Here is a 17950-nt window from a genome sequence, read left to right as displayed (position 1 = left end):
CCGTCACGGCTCGCGAGTGCGTCAGTGTGTTGCCCGACTGTCAGGCCGCTCGCGTGTTTATAAAAATATTGAATTATAAATTAAGTGCTCGACCAAATGCGCTAAAACTTCTCCAGCTAGCTTGTGAACGTAGAAGGATTTACCCACATAACACAGATTATGATAGAAAAATGGGCGTCATGGTCGCTTTAATTCCGAATTTTCAGATGTTGTGTCGATATTTAGTCGCTATGACCTTGCTTGAAGGTAATATTTGACACGTCTTGGCATTACAGTCTGAATTCAAATCAAAACACGTCGTTGGTCCAAATGATACGCCGGAGTCTTTACCCTCAGAATCCGTTCTACTCGCACAAGAAACATGATAATCATAACTCAGCTAAACGTCCACTGCACCATGCAGAAGGTATTTACAGATGCATGCTTGAACTATACATGCATCACTCCTCAGAGTCGAAAAAAAGCTATCTGGATAGGCGTTCCCATAGCAAGCAGCTGGAGCATTTTATGCGTTTCATACACATATGTACTGTGTTTAAATTCACGTTCATAACTACAATTTCGCATACTTTTGCATGCACATGTTCTGCCAATGAAGGTAACCTGCACGATTCATGTCAGAATTTTCTTTTTCTGTTATACAAAATATATGTGCACTTACCTACAGTGTGGCAAGCAGCGCCATAATACATTGTAATTATGTGAATACTTCGTGTCCAAGCTATGTGCTACGAACGCCGACAGACACGTCAGTAACGGGACGATGAGGGAAAGGAGGAAAAATACATTTCTCAGTACAGTCTTGTCCATAGGCGTGCGCACAGGGGGGGGGGGGCAGGGGGACGCCCCCCCCTAATCATCTAAGGGGGGGGCGCAAAATCGGCCCTTTACATTAACCCTTCTAGTCACCTAAGAGGGGGGGGGGGTAAGATCTGCTCCATACATGGGCTTAGTAGGGGGGGGGGCTGCGATGAACATTCGCCCCCCCTAATGAGGAACCCTGCGCACGCCTATGGTTTTGTCAGTTAACATAGTCCCTAGCGCCTACTCCCACTTTTCTATAATAAAGATAGGACGAAATACGTTAACCTATCGAATAGCGTTGCGACATCATACCTGTCTGATGATGTCGGGGTCGAGGAAGGAGAGGAAAGCTTTCGGGTAGACGCCGTCCTTGTCTTCGTTGACCACCGCCATCGGCAGGTCTGTCGGGTTGGCGCCCACGAAAAGGCAGAACACCACGCCGACGCACGACGGCATCACCAGCTGGAACACGATGGTGCTGCACCACCGGACACACAGATTGTCCGGTCGGCAATCTCCAGAAGGTGCCACTCTATCTTATTCTGCTAATGTCATACGACCTGAACCAGAATCCAGCTCTTCAAGCAGAACCGAAAATTGCTGGCAAAACCAGTCGACAGCGACGTGCCGCTCTACCAATGATGTCATACGCGACGTTTATGCTCAGGTCACATGACTCTCCTGCATGTGACGGCGACAGGAAGTTCCGCTGCAGCATTCTTTAGGGTACGGAAACACACCACGACGTCAAGTGTGAAGTACATCCCGGGTCGTACGAGAGCACCGGCTGTTATGCAGGGATGCATCGTGATTCATGTATAAATAAACATCCGACGGGATAGCTTGATTGACAAGGTTTTCAACGGTCGACGACGTACTCTTCGAGTAACATTGTTGTTCGCCGTCCCAATACTAGTACCTCTGAGCATGCACAACGCCCACGGATAGGCGACCCCACGAGCAGGGAGGCAAACGCACACGAGCCGGCGCATGATCTTGAGCAAGTTCTTGGCGACCAGAGCCCGAACACGGGTGACGGATCGCACCGAGGCCCAGTTCTTCCAGGTCAACAGCGAGTCCGGAACCGAGGCCAACTTCACGTCGCGCGCTTGCACATGCTGCGGAGGCGGTGAGGGGTCCTTCTCGTCGGGGAAGTCCAGTCGGCGGCACACCTGCAGCCCACCGAATTATATAACTCCCTATTGAAACTTGCCTAAAACATTTTGAATATTTCTCATGAAGAAAAAAGCATTTTTTCCATTACAATTGGAGAGTTATTACATATTGCTGAAATACCATGTAGGGACCACCATTATTCAGCAGTTTTCCTAAACGGCTGGAGGTGTTTGCGACAGACACATGGGGTTGGAGGGGGGGGGGGGCGCCGCCCTCAATCATCTGCCCCATACCTTGACTCAGTCGGAGCTGTTCCGCCATTGTTTTAAGTGCGGCGTTATGGCCACTCAGGTATTAGACAATAATGGCTGCCGAGGAGCCCTAGCTGATGTTGAATTCCGAAAACCGTTTACTTCTCACCGTTACCGACGGAAAGACGGGGAACACAGGCAGTTGTGAGAAGCATGACATCGCTTCACGTTCATTTCTGCATCGATTGGGCGCTTGTTTTCTTCCGGACTCAACCAGCGGTTAAGGGGGGGGGGGCGGTGACACTTGGCTCCCCCTTTAGGAAAACCCTGCGCACGCCTACGATGGCAAATCACGATTCTTTGAAGTAACAGGGGGGAGCTTACCTTGAGGTAGGCGTCGGAGAGCGTGCCTGGACCATACAGGTTGATTAGTTGTGAGGGCGGTGTCTCGCACCAGATTTTCGCGTTGCGCATGATGCCCACCTGCGCCAGCACGTTTAATCGAGGGCTACAATCTCTCGTAAATTAACACATTTCGAGCACAGAATAGTTAAGGCACCCACAAGATAGGCGGTTTCGTAAATTACTTGAGCAAGCTGCGGTTGTTCGTTGTGTTACGTTGCTATGCACGAAGGCGCGGGTTCGATTCCCGGCTACGGTGGCCGAAATTTGATGGGGGCGAAAGGCATAAACCCACACTAATTAGATACAGCTGCACCTTAAGGAACCTCAGCTGATTAAAATTTATCGAAACAGGTGGGGAGGTAAGTGAATTAAGAGCACGGCATGCAATCGTTGAGTACCGCTTTTCGAACTCTGTATACTTCCCTAGAATTACGAACCCGGTCCGGTCCTGAACAGTGAACCCAGCAAGCCATTTTCTGAAAACCTAGAGCAAGCCGCCTATCAAGAAGATTGCTGGGCAAATACGTACAGCTATAAAAAGAGAACTTTCTTTTCATGCTTTCTCAGTGCTGCTTCAGCGCAACAACTAATGTTCCATTAGTGGAAGGTAATATTGCGCGACAACGCTGCTAAAAGATGGAGCAGCCGTAGGCTTAATGAATATTTCGAAAAAAAAATGGTCTTCCATGGTGCGTCTGTTAGGTTTCAACCTTTAACACAAGTGTCAGCTATAGAAGTACCCGAGACGTAGATAGTTATTTTGATGTAGCTGCTCATACAATGTAATCGAACAACACTCATGGTAAGACTGTCCGAAAGGTTTCGCCTGGAAGCGGCGAGCTTCTTCGGGCATTCAAGTAACGCGTGCCGAAGCTTCGCGAGCTCCTTGCTCTTTGTTTAGCCTGTCTCTCGTGAAGTACAAATGCAAAACCCTCACAAGAGCAGCGTCGGCAATTTCCTCGATGAAGTGCGTGGTGACCACTATGGTGGTGGCTTGCTCGCGCGACAGTACCACGAAGTAGCGCCATATGGCGTCCCGCAGCACGGGGTCCAATCCCACGGTCGGTTCGTCCAGGATCAAGAAGGGCGGCGTGTGCATCAGTGCCACCGCCAGAGACACGCGCCGCTGCTGGCCGCCGCTGAAAACAGAGAGCTGGTCACTTCAGCAGCCGTGGAGCTTACGACATCTGTGCACCGCTGTGGCCGCAGGACATGGCCATTTTTGACACTGTGTAAACGGTTTCCACACAGGAACCTACTTGTAGAAAGCGTGTATTTTACTATAATCGAGTACGAACTTAATGCCCGCCCAGATGACCGACGCTCGGCTGCCTATTGCTTACGCGACTGAAGAAGTAGTCCCGCTCATCTACTCGACGATATTCTCCGATGGCAGGGTCACCGACCACACGGCTTATAACGTCAATCTAGAGGTCGCGCTCGTTGGTGCAGGCTTGTCTGCTTCCGCCTTTGAGGTGGAAATGCCACTGCCTTCTAAAAGTTGTACCCGACTAAAGAAAGGACGCTCACTGTGCACGAGTGCTCTTTGTAACAGCGGAACTGTTTATGCGAGCTGTTGGATGTAATCAGCGAACATAAAATTATCATAATCATAAACCGACATGCGCTATGTTCGTCCTCTTCTTCCTCTTCATGTCCTGATTCGCTCTCAGAACAAGTGCGCCGATTTGTCCGGCGTTAGATGAAATAACTCTGATGGGTGAGAGAACGACACAAAGAAAGAGCGATAAAAAGAAAAAAGGTAGAATGAAAGAGAAAGAGAGAATTCTTTGAGAAAAATGTTTCTTGACGAGGCGGAATTTGAACCCGCGTACCCACGGTTCGAAGGCAAGCAACGTAACTACTCGGCTATCCAGGCACGCTAGCAGAGCATAACACAGCATTGTTTAGTATAGTGTACCAAGGGGTCAGGAAAGGGGGGAAGTGTAGTTGAGGAAGAAAGACGTGAGGAGAAGGTGAGGAGGAGGGAAGAGAGTAAAGCATAGCATAGAAAGAGAGATTATAGAGAGAAAGGGAAGAAAAACAGAAAGAGAGAGTATCAAACGAAGATTGAAATAGATAGCCAGTCGATAATCGATCAATAACTAATACATTTCTGGAAATTGCTTATGAGTGTCTCGAAATGCATGGTAAAGCACATTGTAAGCCAATCAATATCCAATCGACAGCAAATCGATTATCGATAAATAACCACATTTCGGGAAATTACTTAGTATTGCTCAAGTAAGCATGGCAATACATAATACCTGGCAGCTCGATAGCTAATCAATACATTTCCAGAACTCTGCCATGGCTATATAGCAACGCACAAAAGCGCGTGAAAAATTCGCGCCACTGCATAACCTTCCGATCCACTTACCTGTAAACACATTTCAATTGGTAAAGAGCGGTGGCTTTGAATGGGGCGAGGCTTTAGCTCTGAAGTTGGGTGATTCTCTAACGCTAGTCGTACTATACACCTCTGGAGCTACTACCCAGAACGAACTTAAAGCTTCGTCGCTAGTAGGCTTCAGAAATTGCACGACCGGCGTCATGTCTTGGTTCTGGGTGTCATTAATGTGGACGTTGAACGAGTGAAATGGTTGAGTGAATACGTGACTACCTAGTTCGGCATGGCTTGCTTGTCCGAGAAATGGGGATCTTTGCCTACAACAATTCCTGGAACATGCATTGACTTGGTGTTTGCCAACTTTAACACTAATGACATTTCTTAACATTGCAATCCACTGTCGCTTTACCACAGTTATCATAAAGCTTTGATGCTCAAAATTCGCAAGAGCTCGGAACGGGAGGATGTGCACAAGCATGGTAATCCGCTTACTACGATTATGCAAAAATGGATACATGAATATGAGTGTGCCACAACGCGTCCTTACGATATACAAGTTCCAACGCAACAGCCATGCGAGCCACTGGAATAACTTTTGGAGGTCTACAATGGCGAAGATGAGCTGGCCGAAGGCTTGCCCTTCGCACCGGCCAGATCTGACAAAGAAGATGAGCTAGACGACTAGGACTACTTCCACTAGTTGTATATAGTTGTACATAAATAAATGAGGTCTGACTCGACTTGAAAAAATGCTTGGTTGAGCTCACCCTAGCTCAAAATACATGGCAATACCTTCTAATGGCCAACCGACAGCTAATCGATAATCAAATAATAAGCAATCCTTCGTTGAGCTTAGCATAGCTCAAAATGCCTAGCCGAGAACCGACTTGGTAATGCTTCGCAAAAACTTAGCAAACGAGCATCACTTCGCAAAACATAGCAAAACTATGCATCACCTCGGAAAACTTATCATAACCAAGCATGATCTCGCAAAGGCCAGGACCAGCTAGGTGCCGATCAGATCCGCTGCTTCTCTATCCTTGCGCCACTAGTGCAGGCCACGGTAATTTTTTTTTAACAGGCTAAAGCTCATGGTTCCTAAAGGGCCCCTCACGAAGATTGGGAATCGCAAATGAGCAGGCACGTCGCGTCAATTGGTCGGCAGCAGTCGTGTCTGCAAATTATGATACTGAGCAGCACGAAAACGGTCGAAACTTAACAAAGGCCGCGCTCACTCCCACTCTTGGGAGACGCGCTCAAACAGGCTGCCTACCTAATAGGCACATGTCTAACAGGTACTCCTCGGAATGTCGTCCACTGTGGAGCCCACGATTCTTACGCTGGAAAACAAAATATAAAATAAAAAAATATCGTGGCAGGGCTCGTCACGAGAACATGAGGCGCTCTCCTCTTGCATCCGTTGGTTAGGAGTACGCAGCGCTCTAGAGTGGTTCTGGAGAGAAGCGTGGCAATGCAGCCCTTGCAGATGAGAGAGGGAATGAGATTCTGCTAACAAGCAAACAGTGGGAAGAAAAAATTGCACAGTGTAATAACTATCCCACGTCGGGGAGGATGCCTCAACAGCACTATGCTGGAAGGGAGATAGGAATAAAATACGCGCAAGTGGTGCGAAGACTGAGAAAACAGCAGGGTTGCTGTGGTTTTGGGACGTTAAACCCCAGATACTATTAGCAGGGCTGCTGGCCTTCCCTAGCATGTCTGCAACCTCCACTCGTCTCCGCTAAACTATGCTATACACTCCCTGCTCATCACCCTCACATCATTGCTCCTCCCTCTCACTTCCTTTTCCCACTTCTTGCTACACATACTACACATGCCCATGATATGCCCGACCCTCTCCTCTCCTTTCTCTCACCCTCACATCACTCTTCCTCACCCTCCATTCTCTTTCGCGACCGTTGGGCCAATATTGTTTACACGCTGGCCAACGATGGTCCAATGAAGACCCAGTCAAGCCACTACAAAACCTATGTTGGCAAAGCCATCCTAGAGGATGCCAACAGCGGTCCATCGCACCCAGCCAACACACAATATTGGTGCCGTCATCGCATAAGGACGGCAACAAAGTCCCATCGTAGCCAGCCAACATAAAATATTGGCACCGCCATCCTGTAAGGATGGCAACAATGGAATATCGTTGCCAGCGAACTAACAATATTGGTAGCGCCGTTGTATAAAGACGGGCAAAACGGTCCACCGTTGCCAGTCAACAAGTATTATTGGCACTTCCATTCTATAAAGAAGGAAACAAATGCGCACACGGGATCTTAAAAATTACTCAGTTGGCAGTCATCATCATCATCATCAGCTTGTCTACGCCCACTGCAGGGCAAAGGCATCTCCCATGTTCCGCCAATCAACCCGGTCCTGTGCTTTCTGCTGCCACGTTATAGCTACAAACTTCTTAATCTCATCTACCCACCTAATTTTCTGTCTCCCCCTCACGCGTTTGCCATCTCTTGGAATCCAGTCAATTACCCTTAATGACCACCGGTTATCCTGCCGACGTGCTACGTGCCCGGCCCATATCCATTTCTTGTTCTTGATTTCAACTATGATATCCGTAACCCCCGTTTGTTCCCTGACCCACTCTGCTCTCTTCCTGTCTCTTAAGGTAACACCTATCATATTCTTTTCCATCGCTCGCTGCGTCGTCCTCAATTTAAGTTGAACCCTCTCTGTAAGTCTCCAGGTTTCTGCTCCGCAGGTAAGTACCAGTAAGATGCAGCTGTTATATACCTTCCTCTTGAGGGATAGTGGTAGATTACCATTCATTATTTGATAATGCTTGCCGAATGAGCCCCATCCTGTCCTTATTCTTCTAGTTATTTCACTCTTATGGTTCGGCTCCGCGGTTACTACCTGTCCTAAGTAGACGTACTCCTTTACTACTTCCAGTGTCTCGCCCCCTATCGCAAAGCGCTGTTCTCTGCCAAGATTGTTCCACATTACTTTAGTTTTATGCATATTAATTTATAGACCTACTCTTCGACTTTCCGTATCCAGTTCAGTAATCATGAGCTGTAATTCGTCTCTCGCGTTGCTCATCAATGCAATGTCATCAGCGAATCGCAGGTTACTGAGATACTCCATTAACTCTTATCCCTAATTCTTCCCAATCTAGGGCCCTGAAAACCTCCTGTAAACACGCGTTGAATAGCATTGGAGAGATCGTGTCTCCCTGCCGTACGCCCTTCTTTATTGGGATTCTGTCGCTTTCTTTATGGAGAACTATAGTGGCTGTGGATCCGCTGTAGATTCCTTCCATCACGCTTATATAGGCTTCGTCGATGCCCTGATTCCGCAGTGCCTGCATGACTGCTGATGTCTCCACCGAATCAAATGCCTTCTCGTAATCTATGAAGGCTATGTATAGGGGTTGGTTGTATTCCGCGCATTTCTGTATTGCATTCAGTGTGGCACAAAACATATACTAAATAGTTAGACAAAATTTGTCAGACAAATGTTGTTGAGTAATGTAAAATAATGTAGGTACCCATTTCTTAACAGTTTTGCAAGCTGCTGTAAATACTTCTAGAGAAGGGAAACACAAAACACAATAAAATCGAACTTTGCAATGCCTGTTAAAAGTTATGTTAACTCGTGTGATACAGCTAGTGTATACATCGCAACAAAAAAAAAACCTTGTCTTTACAATGACTGAAGCTCTATATAGCATTGATGAGTTCATTGAGTACAATAGTATTCTAGTTTACTTAGCAATGAACCTTGCCATTGGCGCGGCTTCTGTGAATGCGAACCGAAATTATTCTCACGGCTTTATTAGCGGCGAGCACTCAAGTCATTTCATGTGACTTCCACCGCACCGCATATTTTCGTGTTTGCTACATTAGTGCTTGGATGACAGGATGGTAGCTTTTCTGCGAGCGCGCTGCGGCGATGTGTTGCCCAAGGCTGTGGTATCAGCCAGAGAATCTCCATATGAGCGCTCAGTGATGTTTCCACTCTCAACGGTTCACGCAACCAGACGTGTTCACTTCAAGTTAATGTAGGTGTTCGGGAGGCTGCAGAAGCCGCGCGGCGCCATGTATTGCTCAGGAATGTTACGTCCCTCTCCTCCAGGCAGTGGGGTAGACGCGATGGAGGGGCTTTAGGTGGCTGGTCCTGAAACACTTGACACTGGACGGTTGCTCTGTCCACGACGGCTCGACAGCGATGCCGTGCTTCGCATAGCGTTTGGGAAGGAAAGAGGGGGGCCAGGGGACGATGGGACCTCGGAAGAAGCGTACGTGTTTTTGGGCCTCTTCTGGCCGGCGGTAGGCCACCCTACCAGCGGCTATCCTTTGTTAGGCCTTCACCTCGTTCGGGCTCCTGGCATCGGCGGTCGCGTGCCCTTCCGCAGTCAGTTGGGAGTCATCGGGAAAAAACGGACGCGGATACCGAGAGAGGATGTGATTCTACAGCGATGCTACAGTGAGGAAGCAGCTGCCCTATGCTTCATTGAACCCGAGTGTTTTGACTTTTGGCGAGCCATCCGCAGATAAGCGCCGATGTGTTTCGACACCTCTCAAACTTTTCGTCAGAATTTAGTGTTCGTACCGCGTTCATTAAGTCATTTATTTACTTCATCGCATGTTGCTTGCCGTGTTTTTTCGTATGTGAAATATTTGCTTTGTTTATTAGTGTCTGCGTTACCACGTGTGTTCTTTAGATTTGTTAGTTATGATTTTTTAGTGTCGCAGTAGGTTAGTTAACGCCTCGCCCTTAGCGAAGTTTTCAGCGTTTTTGTGTGTTATTTTGTTCTTGCATCGCGTTGTCATGTGTCAGTGAAAGCCCGTTTTCATTTGCCCATCACCACTCGTTTCGCGCAAGGAAATGCTGTATTAGTAACGCTCAGATTTTATTAGCTCTGAAGTTATCACATTCTTTCAAGCTTTAGCAGCAGTCACCGTTTAAGAAATGTAGTTCCTGGTATATATTAACACACATTTGATAGTATATTCAGGAAATCTAAGCAGGAAATCTGGTAGTTCCGCATGTCAGCACAAGATTTCTTGCTAGCGCGCTGGTATGACACTGGTACGACAGAGAGCTGCAGTGACCAAGAAACGTTTGTTCCGTAGCTATAAAAAATATGCGGCGATTCCGGGGCCTTAAAGGGACACTAAAGAGCAAAACGATTTTTTGCATATCAGTAAAGTACTCTGTCACGATAAGAAAGAGACCACGCTTGCTGCAAGAAGACGCTTAGTAAGCGAGAAAACACGCAAAAACAAAATGTGGGTGGCGACGCCACCTTGAAATTTTCGCACCGTTCGACGTGACGTCACATGTTTTGACGGCGCCTACTAGGGACTACGTAGTTTCTAATTTGTAAAAATGAAGTACATTGTCCTCTGAGGAGGCCATAGACAACATACCAAGTTTGGGGTAATTTTGTTGAGCCAATGGCGCCAAAATACGATAAATACAGTTTGAAATCCGTGACGTCACGCGGGGAGATTTCGGCGTGAAATTTAAAAATGACACTTTGAACTTGATTTTCTCGTCTATTAATAAACCTATGATGGTAAAATTAACAACATTAGAGTTCTGAGAGCACAATTTATCGACCTAAACCGATTCATTGTTTATCTTTAGTGTCCCTTTATTGGTGGCGCATCCGACAAACAGTGCACATTCGTGAAGGCAGTACAGCCCGGTGATAAAGATTCAGGCGTCTACAGCCACGAAATGCTGAGTGAATTTGTAGGTGAAGGTGTTGCAGCCAGGGTTTATAGAGCCTTACATTAATGCCTGCCGCGAAGTACTGTTGCTGTTGACAAACCCAATTTTTAACATTCCGCTGCACAAATACATAGAATAGCCCAAATGTAGCCATGTAACTTTTACATGCCAGAACAGGCCACATGCAACTCAATTTCGCGCTTATTAGTCCAACACGGCAACCTTGAACGCGGATAGCTTCCCTTGGAGCCTCTTTGCGCCATTAACTAATTTTTAACCAATTTTTAACATTCCGCCGCACAATTACATAGAATAGCCCAAATGTAGCCATGTAACTTTTACATGCCATGTAACTTTTACATGCCAGAACAGGCCACATGCAACCCAATTTCGCGCTCATTAGTCCAACACGGCAACCTTGAACGCGGACAGCTTCCCTTGGAGCCTCTTTGCGCCATTAACTAAACGTAAATATGGCGTAGCTTCCGGCGCATTTCAACAATGCACTGGTTAAATCTCTCCCGAGTTTTTTTCCCTTCCTCCGCGGTCTCAGATAGAGAGGTTGCAAGCAAGGACTGCCATGTGGGCCGCTGTACGGCTTCGCACTCGTCCAGCTGCACGCGCAATCACGAACAGAGACATGAGCGCGACCTGAGGTTTTGGACGAATCGGTTGGCGGGCAGTAGCTGGAAGAAGGAGCTGAGGAAGTTGATCCTGCTGTAGATGAGCTCCCACGGCATTCCCAGCAGCTGGCCAAAGAAATACATGTTTTCCGCGATGGTGAAGTCCTCGAGCAGAGCGAGCTCCTGCGACGAGCCGGTACAAGAAGCTTAGCTTTTGTACAGCAGGGGCATATACAGCGCCTGCGCATGTCGCTGGTCGAAATTACGCGATCAGGCACACGAGCACTCGTTTCCCATTCGAATCGTGTCACGAGGAAACACGCCGAGCACCAATGCCTGAGGCATCGCTGTCTTGGTTTCCCCACGAAAATATTTCACGCGTAAAACAGCCACTGTACACTACTACGCGTTCAATACAGGACGCAATGCACGCTACAGCATTTCTGTTCCAGTCCTCGAGCCTCGTTGCATGCGTGTGTTTGCGTGAGTATAGTACATCGCGCATGCGTACGTGTGCCGACGCTTGGAAAATTCGAACTCACCCGCTGTCTCAGGAAGAGTTCGTCTCAACGGCTTATAATGAATAAGAGCTCACTAAAGTAGCGTGAAAATTACAGAGCACACCGTACTAGGAATTCAAGTACGATGCTCATTTACTAATGCTGCGAGACAAACAATACAAATGACATTCCATTGCTGGGGAAATCTAGAAGCACAAAGACAATCATAACGTAGTTCAGCGCAAAAAACAGGCAACAGACGAGCGAGAGGACGAGGACAAGTGTCCTTGTCCTCTCGCTCGTCTGTTGCCTGTTTTTTGCGCTGAACTACGTTATGACTGACTCGTTCCAACTCGCCCAACAAGCAACGTTGCACAAAGACAAGCGTGCCAGCAGTTTCAGCATCTGCAAACAGCGATGTTGTCGGCGTTGTCGAGATACTTACGAAATTATGATTTAACTGAAATGTTTAACTGCGTCTCACACCCCTTTGGGTTGTGCTGCTGATGAAGGTACGAATCCCAAGTAGCCCCACAAGGACACGAACCCTCATGCGGGCACATCGGTGACGATGTGTACGGTGCCATGAGAGCTGTAACCGTGCGTGTACGCACCGCCTATGATGATGGCGCGACGTGTGGTGTCACGTCCGGTCAGTGGCGTAGCCAGGGGGTGGCACACCGGGCCCGCGCCCCCCGCCCCCACCGCCGAAAAAAAATTTTTAAATGCGAAGCATTTCTTAGCGAACTTCTGCGACTTTGAGCGTATCTATCTATCTATCTATCTATCTATCTATCTATCTATCTATCTATCTATCTATCTATCTATCTATCTATCTATCTATCTATCTATCTATCTATCTATCTATCTATCTATCTATCTATCTATCTATCTATCTATCTAGCCGCCTACGACTTTGTGCTCTCCTGGTCGCTTGGTTCATCGAATGTGCACCAAAATTGGTATGGCGTAACATGACTGTATGACAAACATAAATGACAAGTCATAACATGAAAATCATGACACGCATGTCATGTACAACATGATTTACATGCTACGCTCATGGTGCGCTGGCGGCCGTTTCGCTAGTTTGATATGCACCAAAATTGGTATCTTGCGACGTGACTGTGTGACGAACATAAATAACACGAGTTAACATGAAAATCATGACACGCATGTCATGCACAGCATGACTTACGTGCCACGCTCATGGTGCGCTGGTGGCCGTTTCGCTAGCTTCATATACACCAAAATTGGTATCTTGCGACGTGACCGTGTAACGAACATAAATAACACGAGTTAACATGAAAATCATGACACGCATGTCATGTACAGCATGACTTACGTGCCACGCTCATGGTGCGCTGGCGGCCGTTTCGCTAGCTTTATATACACCAAAATTGGTATCTTGCGACGTGACCGTGTAACAAACATAAATAACACGAGGTAACATGAAAATCATGACTCGCATGTCATGTACAGCATTACTTACGTGCCACGCTCATGGGGCGCTGGCGGCCGTTTCGCTAGATTTATATACACCAAAATTGGTATCTTGTGACATGACTGTGTAATGAACATAAATAACACAAGTTAACATGAAAATAATGACATGCATGTCATGTACAGCATGACTTACGTGCCACGCTCATTGGGCGCTGGCGGCCGTTTCACTAGCTTGATCTACCCCGAAATTGGTATTGCGCGACGTGACTGTGTGACGAACATAAAAACACGAGTTAACATGAAAATCATGACACGCATGTCATGTACAGCATGACTTACGTGCCACGCTCATGGAGCGCTGGCGGCCATTTCGCTAGCTTGATCTACCCCGAAATTGGTATTGCGCGACGTGACTGTGTGGGGAACATAAAAACACGAGTTAACATGAAAATCATGACACGCATGTCACGTACAGCATGACTTACGTGCCACGCTCATGGGGCGCTGGCGGCCGTTTCACTAGCTTGATCTACCCCGAAATTGGTATTGCGCGACGTGACTATGTGACGAACATAATAACACGAGTTAACATGGAAATAATGACACGCATGTCATGTACAGCATGACTTACGTGCCACGCTCATGGGGTGCTGGCGGCCGTTTCGCTAGCTTGATATACACCAAAATTGGTATCTTGCGACGTGACCGTGTGAGGAACATAAATAACACGAGTTAACATGAAAGTCATGACACGTATGACTTACGTGCCACGCTCATGGGGCGCTGGCGGCCGTTTCTCTAGCTTGATCGACCCCGAAGTTGGTATTGCGCGACGTTACTGTGTGACGAACATCAATAATAGGAGTTTACATGAAAACCATGACACGCATTTTCCTCAATGACATACAAGACGATGTATGCAGCTCTTTGCTGGCTGCTTCGCATTACATCGATTCCCACAATGCGTGGGATCTGCCGGCTTTTTTTTGCCTTGGCATACAGAGCACATCTGCTTGCCCGGCCCCACTTCAAATCAAGGAGGTGCCTCCCATCGAAGCAAATTTCTGCCTACGCCCCTGCGTCCTGTGTAACCTCACGTGTACAATTTTCGGCTCTTAAACTTCGAATCAATAAAAACTTTTGAAACCAATACATTGAGGCGCAGCGCTGTCACAACCGCTCTTTTTGCCACACTACAACTTTTTTCATCATCTGCTACTTTTTCCACTATTAAAATAATTACATGCCTTATGCTACAAATCGTTATTGGCCTGGTGTGCGACCGATGGCGGCGCTGCGAACGGCGCCTGTATGACGTCGGAGCGGGGATTCGCGCGCTTTCGTCTGCTACGTAGGCCCAGCGCCGTGTTGAAACCACCGTTGCGGTAAATCTCAACAAAAAAGCAGTTCAATCGGTTATCTCGCGTATGGTGGCTACTGACGCTGTTCGAACAACCGTGGGACTGCTTTTAACGTTCATTTAGAACTACAGCTCTTTGTTTCTTAGAACTGCGGCCGCTTGTCTCCGCGGCGATGGCTGCGCAATGGTGCAGTACTGCTCTGTGCCTTAGTATAATTCGTCCGCTCGTGAAAAAGGCGTTAGCTTTCACGACTACCCTAAGGTCCCGAAGCTGAGGAAAAAGTGGATCGTCAAGCTCAGAATGGGAATGCGCCCCACGCTTTCATCGACCGTGTGCAGCAAGCACTTCGCGGACAGTGACTTCTGCTACCCACCGTACGCGCCACTCTTTGGTAAGCTTGTGACTGTGTTTAAGCGCATCGCCAATACTTAAGCCGTTTATTGCACGCAGGCTATAAGCATAGGCAACTTACACCAGGTGCGGTGCCGTCCCACAACCTGCCGCAAAGGCCCCTAGACAAGGAGCCGACGACGCGGCCTCCGAATTGCCTCGCACGTAAGCGCGCCTCGTGAGCTCAGCTGAGCGGCGCAGGATATCTGAGACTGCGGCTGCATTTGGATTGTGTACATACGTATTTTACTTAGGAAGGCAAGCGCGCGCCTAGCGGACTGCTTATCATGAAGTCATAAGCGAAACCTGTTGCTGCTGTTTAGTGCACATTCTCTAAAAGTTTTCACCTGAGGCAGTACAGACACTTTTTTAAAAGCGGAGCTCTTTAAGCTTTTCGTTAGGCTGCGTGGCGTGAAAATGGACCGAGCTTGCCTTTGCCACGTTAATCTCTGTGGCCCTGTCCGTGGTATAATAATCGATTAACTACTTGTTATATTCTAATACCCATGCGACGGCCCTGTGCGGTATTAATATGAACTACCACGTAATATCGTTCTCACTGAACCAACATTACAGGACAAACTGCGATCATGGGCATCAGCAGGGGGTGTGCAACAAGGCGCCACTGGCGCACTTGTTTGCAGGACGAGAGCTGCGACGGTGATGCGATCTCCGTTGACGACCTCGACCGCGCATTCAACAACGTGGCCTGCGTCGTACACCGCCTCGCCCTCGATGAAGCACCGCGACATTTCACAAGCTTTATCTGCATACTTGTAGATGCTGGAGAACGGCACGCTTACTTAAATATCGAAAGAAACACCCAAACTAATTAGTATCGTACGGCGGAAACAAGATAACGAGGGAGAACATTCGCACATAGTTTCACTTTCTTAGCAGCAATGCGGTCGGTGGCATCGGCGCACTCGTCGGCCATCCGGGGGATTTCTCGGCCCTGTCGATAGGGCCGCAACTAAAACAAGTTCAAGATTACACTCGAAAACATTCGTTGTAGGCGTTAGTTGACCGTCGCGAGGCTGTTCGTTCGACAAAGTTCCCGCCTGAAGCAGACGATCCGCTTACAGGAGCAGCGGCTGCTGCAGCGCGGTTGAAAGCGGAGCCCCCCTCTGACGTCACACGCGAGAGGGCGCCACTCCAAGATCTCGAGGCCAATATGTTACAAATCGTTATAGTTACAAGTTAATATGTTACAAGTTGGCACACACCCAAATTTTTACGTTGGCCCAGCCCCAAACGCTCACAAATTTTCACTTGGTTCACCTGCAACATGGGCTTTCCCATCTATTTTCTATGGAGCCCTGTGTATTTCTATGGGATCGAAGGTGTCGCGCTTTCTTGCCCTACGAACACGTTTTTTGTTCCGATTTTCTCTGATACTCGCAGAAAGATGCTCATGTATTAAACGAAGAAGGGCAACGCCCGCCATTGTACGTTCAGCGCCTCAAAGGCCTTAATAGGTGAGCATACGTGAATTTCATCAAGTTGGCGCAACATACGCATCTACGATTTTGGCGCGAATGACATTATCAAACCTCAGTAAGGTGCACTAAGGTTTTACACTTCTGACCAGAAATCAGGACGGTACAAGTGTGCACTAACTGCACTGATTGAGCATTGCTACTCTTTGGTATCAATGTTTTTATGTGTGTACATCGTATACATTTGTATTGTGATACGTGCAACCTGTTGCAGCATGGTGAACAGCGCAGACGATGGGACTTGTTTATAGGCAGATGCATTCTACATTCTCCTGTATTGATTGTCCCATCGTCTGCACTGGTCGCAGCTATAGGTTAAGCGTACAAGAATCAGCGCAGCAACATCGTAGAGCAACGTGGCTTGTTCAATGCAAAGGAAGTTGTCCAGCCATATTATGGCTGACGCAAAACTCTACAGTTACGTTTTAATCTGGTAAATGCGTTACGGTTTCGTTAAAACGCTCATCGGCTAAAAAAACAAGGAACACCACACTGGTTTGAGCATAAAGTGCGGTTCTTGCTGGGACTGGCATGCGGCACTGCTTATCATTTCACGTGCAGCTACCCACCTGCGGCATGTACCCTACGGCTGGTCCAGGCACGAGTCCCTGGTGCAGCTTCTTGCCGAACACGAGCACCGTGCCCGAGTCCGGCTTGATCAGACCAACCAGGCACTTGAGAAAGCTGGTCTTGCCGCAGCCGCTGGCGCCTAGGAGGCCGTAGCTGCACGCGCGAGGTGACCAAGGCTGAGACCTCGGTCAGGACGCCGCCGTGACAAGCGAGATGCCTTGATACAGTTGCATAACTCATTTAAAGGGACCTTCACCAGGTTCGGGCAGTGCAAACAAGCGTAGAGCGTAGACGTATAGGTCACACAGTAGAATTTCTGTGTTAATATTATGAAGCGCCTGTGTGGCATGTAAACGGCAGAAACTTAAATGATAAAATTTGGCATCGTACGGCCAGGCCGGTACCGCAGCCTGGCACTCGGCGTTGTGTGCACTCGTTTCTAGAGCAGGTGGCCTCTCCGTTCCGCTCTCTTCTTTCACTCTCCTCCCCTATGCACGCTGTGCCGTGCTCCCTTATATATGGGTTGCAGAACAAGCGCATTTCCTCTCCGCAATTCACTACTCTTCTGGAGATCGTACGCCTAGGATTCGGGACGCAGTGTATACGACTCCCAGTACTGCCGGTGGCCCACAACTTCTGAAGCAAAAGAATTGATGCCTGGGCAAGTTGGAATTGGTTATGCATGTTCGAAACGGGCGGCGCAAAAACAAGGCGCTCTGTGGTTTGTAGTCTTTCCTTTGTCCCTTGTTTTTGCGCCGCCCGTTTCGAACATGCATTCTGAAGCAAAGCTTCTTATAGGATGAAAAGACTCTCCATGCCAAGTTTAGTTTTTGAGTTTGTCATTTGAAAAAACTGGCCCTACGTTTCGAGGCCCCTTCGGCATCTTCTTCAGGAGGTGACTGTCCGGCCGGCTCCAAAGCTAGCGC

The 17950-nt window shown here is 48.0% G+C and overlaps 1 protein-coding gene across 1 annotated transcript in view; it reads right to left on the bottom strand.

Moving 5' to 3' along the window:
• Window positions 1–17950, bottom strand: part of LOC119385431 (ABC transporter G family member 23-like) — a 97470-nt gene that overhangs the window by 27062 nt on the left and 52458 nt on the right. Inside the window, exons 4-9 of the mRNA XM_049413989.1 lie at window positions 17024–17177; window positions 11287–11441; window positions 3514–3715; window positions 2556–2654; window positions 1783–1976; window positions 1117–1282 (exon numbers count right to left, since the gene is read on the bottom strand). Of these exons, the coding sequence (XP_049269946.1) occupies window positions 1117–1282; window positions 1783–1976; window positions 2556–2654; window positions 3514–3715; window positions 11287–11441; window positions 17024–17177 (970 nt within the window). The remainder of the gene's footprint in view (window positions 1–1116; window positions 1283–1782; window positions 1977–2555; window positions 2655–3513; window positions 3716–11286; window positions 11442–17023; window positions 17178–17950) is intronic.

This window comes from Rhipicephalus sanguineus, chromosome 3 (assembly GCF_013339695.2).
Source record: "Rhipicephalus sanguineus isolate Rsan-2018 chromosome 3, BIME_Rsan_1.4, whole genome shotgun sequence".
NCBI classification, from domain to species: Eukaryota; Metazoa; Arthropoda; class Arachnida; order Ixodida; family Ixodidae; genus Rhipicephalus; species Rhipicephalus sanguineus.
This window is presented reverse-complemented; position numbering and strand designations above follow the sequence as displayed.